This window comes from Mus caroli, chromosome 18 (genome assembly GCF_900094665.2).
Source record: "Mus caroli chromosome 18, CAROLI_EIJ_v1.1, whole genome shotgun sequence".
Lineage (NCBI taxonomy): Eukaryota > Metazoa > Chordata > Mammalia > Rodentia > Muridae > Mus > Mus caroli.
The window spans coordinates 85,124,122-85,132,513 of NC_034587.1; the positions used below are offsets into that span (position 1 = coordinate 85,124,122).

General features: G+C 35.7%; 1 protein-coding gene across 1 annotated transcript in view; it reads left to right on the forward strand.

The window, feature by feature from the left end:
• Positions 1-8,392, forward strand: part of Rttn (rotatin) — a 149,999-nt gene that overhangs the window by 94,476 nt on the left and 47,131 nt on the right. Inside the window, exons 34-35 of the mRNA XM_021150514.1 lie at positions 404-495; positions 7,081-7,171. Coding sequence (XP_021006173.1) covers positions 404-495; positions 7,081-7,171 — 183 coding nt within the window. The remainder of the gene's footprint in view (positions 1-403; positions 496-7,080; positions 7,172-8,392) is intronic.

Sequence of the window (8,392 nt, forward strand, 5' to 3'; positions counted from 1 at the left end):
TGCAGACTAAGTTCCTAAGTTTGGTGGAGTCCTGGATCCAAGATCGAGTTGAAACTTTTTAATGAAACTTTTGAACCTTATAAATAACTGTCTCTATTAGAAAAGTGAGTTGTTCAGGTGTTTTGATTTTATGAGTCACTGTCATTCCTAAAATGGCTTTTGAGCCCATCTGCACTGATGTATTCTGGGTGTTTGTTAGAAGTGTGCATTCATGGTTTTACTCTGATGTAGGCTGTTAGAATCCCTAGGGTAGGTGGAAGAAATGTACCAACAACCTCTGAGCAATTCTCAAACACGGTGAAAAATATCATTCTTTAGTTTATGGTTCTTTGCTTAAGGAGTATTCTGATGATTGTTGGAGAGCCTGGGGGAATGCCATATTAACTGTTCTCTTTTGTCACAGGGTTAGACGACTCATTCAAGTTTTGGAGGGCCCCTTCTGGGACATCTACTCAGGATCGTGAGCCAAGCTCTCTTTCCACCTCAGAAACAATGGTAATTGAAAAGAACATATAGTGTTTCATTTTGAGTCTCTAAATAAGTTTGAATTTGCATAGTAGTGATAAAATATTGGCTATAAATTTAAGGTTAGGACTATAATGGTTTTTTGAAAGTATATTCTGAGACTTCTGCTCTGCATTTACTTAAAATGTTCTGTTTAATATGTTCAATTATTCACATGTGGTAGACACTCTTTTGCTTTCCCACATAAGTGTGTCATTCTAAAGTTAAGTAACTGATAACAGTACTGTAAGAGGCAGGGTTGGAATTTCAACTAGGATTGCCTGACTGCAGTCATAACTACATACATTCTTTCAGTTGAGAGTCTTCAGCCCTTCTTTCTTACCTTTTCTGATTGAATCAAGAATAGAATCATGTTAAAATATTTTCATTAATTGTAGATGAAAACCTATGCTATATAATTAAAAGTCATTAATTATCCTGAAATTTTGAAAAATGGCAAAGCAGAATGAGAAAGTGTACTTATTCAAGTCATTCCAATTGACACTGATAATTTCAAACACATTTCTCTGAATACCTGTATGAGGGGCTTTTCTACAGTAAGTGAAATTTGCGTGTATTTACGTGTCCTCATTCTTGTATAGGTGGCTTTTGCATAAGTATGCCAAAAGCACTTCTTTTAAATTAAAAACACATTAATTTTTCAAGTATACTTTATTAATAACTGTAGAATCTATTAGGAAAGCAAAGGCTTGGTACCTCTGTCTTTAGAAGTTTAAATATATAATATGTATATGTTATAACAAATTATATAGACATTAATAAAATTTATCTCCTATATTATACCCCCTATTGTTTCAAAAGATAGGGGTTGTTTTTAGTGCTAAACTAGACCTTTATGTGGAAAATGGGATAATTACACTGCTCCCACTAGATGTCATACTTTCCAAGCTTAAATGTAGAGATACTAGGTATCTTTAGTTCAGCAAGAGAAATGATATAATTTATTGCTAAGATGAATTGTATTAGTTGTTTCACAGTAAAATCACTGGAAGGACAGCATCAATTATGCTTAAAAGTAAGTTTTCTCAAGTGATCCTGTTTTTAGAATACTGTAGAATAGCTATGCTAGTAAACTTTTAGTTCTGTGACTAAATGCCTAAGAAAATGTACTCAGGTAGAAAAGATGTATTGAAATTCACAGTTTCAGAGCTTTGGGCACATGGTTATGTGGCTGCATATTTTCTAGGCCCATTCTTAGTGATGCAGAACATCATACAGGGAACCATGTGGTGGTAGAGCAGACATGTTAATGGTATACAGCTAGCAAAAGATAGTTACAAAGCAGGAACTGGGGTTAAATGTTCCCTCCAAAGTCACCTCCATCTACTTCTTGTAACAAGACCATAACTCATAAAAGTTCCCTTCAACCTACCAATAATTAATTAAACTATGAAATTTTCAATGTGTTTATCCATCGATACAGTCAGAGCTCTTGAGAAATAATTGCTTCTCGAAGGTCTTACCTCTGAAGGGCTGCATTGGTAGAAAAGCCTTTAGCATAGAAGTGTTGGGAGGAAATTACAGATTCAGCCTATAAGACAGCCTTAAACTCTTTAATTCTTTGTTTCTTAGAAGTATCAAGTAAATAATAATTTTTGTGTTATCTATTTTGTGTTATGCAATTTATATTTATCATATGTAGGAAGATTTTGGTACAGAAAGAAAATTTAAATTTATATTTTTGCCTTATATTAACATATAAACCTTACAGCTTACACAATAGATTTTCCAAGAATCTATTTACTATAATCCTTATTTAAATAAAAATACTCTTGTGCTCCTTAGTTTTGTATTAAGGTTGCAAAATACTTGGGGGAAAAAAACAAAAAACAACAACAAAAAAAAAACAACCTAAAAGGAAGACAGGCTTGTTTTGCCTAATTGTTTGCAAAGTTTTAGTCCACAGTCTCTGCCCTGTTGCTTTGGGCCTCTGATTGCACAATACATTACAGTGTGTGTGGTAGGTGATAGAAGAAGCCTGTTCATCTCATGATATCCTATATACAGAGAAAGTTGCAGAAAGGATTATAAATCTCATATATTCTTCTAGGGTATGTCCAGTGATCTAAAGTTCTCCAGCAAGCTTCACCTCCTAAAGGTTCCCCAATCCCTTCCCTGTAGCACTGTGGACTGAGAACCAAGCTTCAATACATGGGCCTAAGAGGACATTTAATATCTGAATTATAGAGATCTCTGTGAACATAACAGTCCTTAACTTCTTCATAGTTAGTTGTTATAGAGTGGGCAAGCAGGATGACTCAGAAACTATCAGCATTCACTATGCAAGTTTAATGACCTGAGCTTTGATCTTTGGTTCTCACAGTAGAAGGAGAAAACCAACTCTCAAAAGCTGTCCTCTGTTCTTCACATAGTTTCCATGGCATGTGCATACCACACTCATACATATATATGCTAGTAATAAAAAATAAGATACAAAAATGTGCTACTGAATATTTGAAGTTTCAAAAAGGATAATGATATATTAAATGTTATATAACTATTAATAATAATAAAATTACTTTGTTAGGTTTGTATAACACTTTCATATGTGCATATAAAGCTTTTTGATGCTCTCACTCCATGCCCTCTCTTTTCTACCTTATATCCTAATCAATCTCTCTCCCTTCCTACCAGTCCCTTTCCCAGAATCATGACTGGCTTTATTGCATGACTCTTATAATTTAACCAGTGCCAGCTGTGACTTTAATTATGGGGTCACCAGTGGGCATATAACTGAAGGCAGTGACTCCCATCTTCTTAAATATATCAGTAGCAAGTAGTTGAGTAGTGAAGGTTAAGACCCCCAAGTGCCTGACTGTTGATGGTCCCACTCTTATGCAGACCCCTGCAAACGTGTTACCTGCTATCAGTTGGTGATTACAATGGCCATATCTTTCCTAGATGATATCATTTCCCTTTTCCCTCTCTTCCAACTCTTGCATTCTATCTACTAAGACATTTATACCATCTTCAACAAAAATTAGTTTTAAAATATAGCCCTATTCAAATCACTTATATGTTTTCAGAAGGCTAGTATTTTATTAGGACTTCTACAGTCAACTCCTTCTTGTTGTTGTTGTTGTTGTTGTTGTTGTTGTTGTTGTTAATACTACTATCACCACTACTAATAATACTATTTCATTTCTGGCTTTTGGAGAAGGTAGATTCCAAACTGAAGTATTGGAATTTTGTTTTAATTCATTCTAAGTTCTGTAATTGTTCTAGTTGTCTGTTTTTCTTAACCATGGCTAACATGACATGTCTTTGCCCTAAAGAGAAAAATCTAAAGAATTTATTTACTAGTCATTACTATTGTAATGCAAAGACAATTGTACTCAGATCAACTAATACTTTCTTTAATGGTTAGAATTGACTAGTATTATCTAGAATATAGAAGTTATATAAGCTGAGACAACAAGGTGAGGGAATGTAAATCTGGCTCTTTGTATCTGTTTTGGTTTCTTGCTCAGAGTCCAGAAAAGATCTCTTTGTCTGTCTGTTTGGCTTTTCCATTTTTGTCTTTGCTAAGTGTAGGACGTTCTTTGATTTGGATCCTGAGTAAGTGTTGCCACTGGGCTTGTCCAGCCTGTGCTGGCAGAGCCACTTTACAGATGTAGCAATATCACCTAATATATTAAGTCTTTTCTTTCTTTGTGTGTGTGTTTTTTCCAAGTTTTATAAGGATTGAGCTTGTATATTGTCTATAGTGCAGATAGAATAATCAATGTCCTGGGCAAGAAAAAATACAAGTAAATCCCTTGTCTTGAGGAACAGGACCAGAATAGATCTTTTCTCTATGAATCAACACTGTGCAACAGCTAAAATATTTAGATGCCAAAACATTTACTTCCAGTGAAAAGGAGCAAATTTTTATATCAGCATTAATTAAGTCAGTGTTTATTAAATATAACAGCATTTATCAGCATTTATTAAATATAACAAGATATCTTTTACATGTGTCTTACAAATATTTTTTTTTCATGGACGTAGAACAGTTCACTTTAATATATGTTTGGTTTTGCTCATTAAAAAAGGAGTATACTTCTATGTTAAATTGAAAAGAATGTATAAAAAGACCATTGGAAATGTTGGTCACCCATACTTAATTTTTGAGGCATATTACCATGCAAAGACGCCCTTTGATTCCTCAACCATATGAGGCATAATATAACTAATCTTTAAGCTTGGATTTCCCTAATCTTTCTTGTCTCCTTTACTTTTTTTTTTTTTTTTTAAATAACAAGAGGAGCTTGTTATAGGAGACAGATGTATTTATTATTCGGCTACTGCCTAGGTGATGGTATTAGTCATGGTGTTTGATTGCTTTTTCCTAGAAACATAAAAATCATTCTGATTGCTTTGACATGAATTTTTTTTTACATACTTCCCAATTGTCATCTAGACAAGTGTGTTTGTAAAATAAGCAAGTGTTAGACTATTTTCCTATTATCTGAATTTAATACAAGAGAAGAGATTTAATGCTTGTCTATGAGTGATTTATTTGGAAGAACCATTCATTTAGGTGGATATTTATGCTTAAGCTATGTGTTTTTGACTTTAGAATTTTTCTTATCGTATCGGAACCATTATTATTTGCCTAAGCTGAAAGATAATGTCTTTTGTTCAAATAGAGATTTATTAAGTATATATAGATTTAATTGATGTGAATTTCTTTAAGTTCATATTCTCCTTACTACCAGAAACTACAAATGAATATAATCTTAGTATTTGCTTTTATGTTATCACTTTAAGTCAAAGGTACAATATGGTAGAAGCAAGCATAGCTAGTGTACAGATGTGACCTTGTAGCATCGTGTCAGCAATAATACTAGTTTATCCGTGCTGTTGATGTCCTGTATCATGTGCACACACTGACAAAGGGCCTCACCCCATGTGGATTCTTTGTGCCTTTTCACAGAGAAAGAAATATCTTACCTTCCCAGAGAGGGTATTTTCCACATAAGAAGTACCAAACACAATAGCCTGCGTGCATTCAATTTTAGAGGGTCATAGCCTCATCTACAAACCTCTGGGTGCGTTTGTGTTTGCTTTCTACAGCAATTCTGTTAGGTTTGATGTTTTTAAAAATGTTGTATTCTGAAACACAGTGTCAGCATTTTGGCAGGCTTCTTTTTTAAATAAAGTTTTTTTCTTCTGATATGAGTTAAAATAGAGAAAAATCTTTTAATACACTGATTTTTATTTTAAATTCTAGATCCGCAAGCTTTTCCCCCAATTTATTTTATGTGTGGGGTTTTATGTTTGTTTGTTCTTTTTGTTTTTTGCTTGTGTGTAAGCCTAGTCACACGTATGTCTGGTATCTGCAGTTTTTATTTATAATAGGGCATCAGGTCTCCTGGGAATGGTTGTGATGCAGAGGTTGTGAGCAGCCACACGTGTGTGCTGGAAATTGGACGTGGGTCCTCTGGAACAACAGCAAGAGCTTTTAAATTCTGAGTTATCTATCCCTCCAACACTTACAGTGGTTATTATAGGCATTATTAAAACTCAATTGTGCAATTTGAAACATCAAAAACAAACCATTTTATTGTAAATAAAAGAAAATGGGGGTTGGAGAGTTGTCTGACCAGTTAATAGCACTTGTTGATTTTACAAAGGATTGAGGTTCAGTTTACTCCAGTTCTAGGGGCCACCTTCTGTCCTCCATGTACACTAGGCACAGAGATGGTAAACATACATACGTGGTGGCAAAACACTCATATATCTAACATATACATCTAAAGTAAATGTAAAAACCTCAAAGCCAATACATTTTACACAAATAAGTATGTATTTTAAACATTTCATGATTTGGGCAATGAGAGCCCTAAATTGCTTATGAAAGGAAAAATATTGGCTTCCGGTGCCCCAGACCAAGTTCTGAGCGCAATGTAGATATATTTTCCCCAGAGGGACAGGTCAGGGAATAAGAGACAAAGACAAGAGATAGAGGGTGTAGAAAGAGAAGGAAACAAGGGAGAGGGGCAGGAATATTTGTTCCCGTTGACAAAGGACTGCCATGTTAAGATTCGGTGCTTAATTTTAATTGGGCATATTATTTAGGTGATCCAAAGGGGGCATTTGATTGCTGGATTTCAATACTTTGTAGCTGGACCTTGGTAGTCACCCTCAGGAAGAGGATGTGGCCAAACAAGAGAATAGATTTGGTGGCTAGCTTTAGGAATGTAATTTAGTAGTTTGTAGCAAGGTGAGGGAATGGAAGAGAAGAACAAGACCTATTAGAACCATATTCACCATCCTCAGCTGGCCAGAGTCCCTTCAGCTTATATTAGAAACTTAAATCCTAATTGGGCTTCAAATCAAAACTTGGCTCTTTTGACTTAGTGGATTTATGGGCATTGTAACGGTTCCTGTAAGATGTCAAAGAAAATGCCAGTATTGGAAAACTAACTAAACTCAAGATTTAAAGTATTTTGTAGTTATGTTAGCTGGCAAAATTTATTTAAAACCTGCTTCCTTAAGAATATTCTGCATACCTGCTGTTTGTTTCCTTTTCCATGGTACAACATTAATGAGAACCTACCCGGTTCACAGGTGGCGGCCTCGGTGGTCAGTGCTGAGATTCAGCCCCTGCTGCCGTCAACACTTCTTCCTGAAACTGCCCTTGACCAGTTTGTGACGCAAGGTATTTGTGTGTGTGTGTGTGAAGGTTTTTATTTATTTTTATAGTTTTCCCTTTCCCTGTCTCTCTTTTTCTCTTTCTTCCCTTCCTCCTTTCCTCTTCCCCTCCCTCCCTTCCTTCTTTTCTGTGTAAATGTGTGTATGTAGCCCAGAGGTTGACATTATAAGTCTTTTCCTATTATCTTCCCTTTAACTTTTTTAGCAGCACAGAAAATTGTAAAACTATGATTTCCAAAGGCCTTTGGAACTTGATTTCATCATTACTTTTGGATAAAACCAGTGTGACTGAAATTTACTTCCTCATGAATGTTTCATAGAAAACTACTAAATACTCTTAGCATGGATGGACAGGTGTTGTTCTTTGGTGTGTCCTATACTAGCTACATGCTACTCTTAATCATGTCCACTTGGGTTCCATGGGTTAAGGTTTCTGAGCATCTTTCATTTTTCTCTTTCAGGAGTATTGAGCACAATTTTCTTTCTTTCTTTGGAGATAGCCAAACACTGCATCCTACCATCAGGGAATAATCTGTATGGAGTGTTTCTCTGAATTCCCCACAGTGCCAAAGGCCTTGCTTATACTTTATTAGTTCTTTGAGGATTTTGAGTTTTGTATTTGTTTTGAGCATATTCACCTCATTCTCTCAACTCTTTCCAGATCTACCCCCTCTTTCCTATCCCCAAACCTTTGTATTCCTTTATATTGTTGAGGCAGGGTCTCATTGTGCAGCGCTGGCTATCTTGAACTTCCTTTGTAAACTAGGCTGCTCTTGAACTCATAGTGGTCTATCTGCTTACCTAGGCTTCTCAAGTGCTGGGATTAAAAGCATTTACCCCTATGGTACTTTAAAAGATAAAATGTGCAAGCCAAACATTGTTTTGTATTTGTTTTCTTCACTGAGCATGCTTATCTCATCAGCAGCTACAATCTTAGCGAAAACTGTCTATTTCAGCAGCTAACAGCTGCCATTTGCTCCAAGTCTGGGATGAAATTATGTGCCCAGCTCCCTTCTCCATCCTGTTTTTAGAGACAAGGTTGCTTACTGAATCTGGTGCTCACTGGTTGGCCAGTGATCTACAGGTCTCTGACCTCCCAGGACTATGGCTGCAAATGTTTGTTTCCATACCCAGCTTTTACATGGGTGATGAGCATCAGAACTCTAGTCTCCATGCTTGCATATCAAGTACATTACCCATTGCTCCACCTCCTGAGCCCACTTAAGTT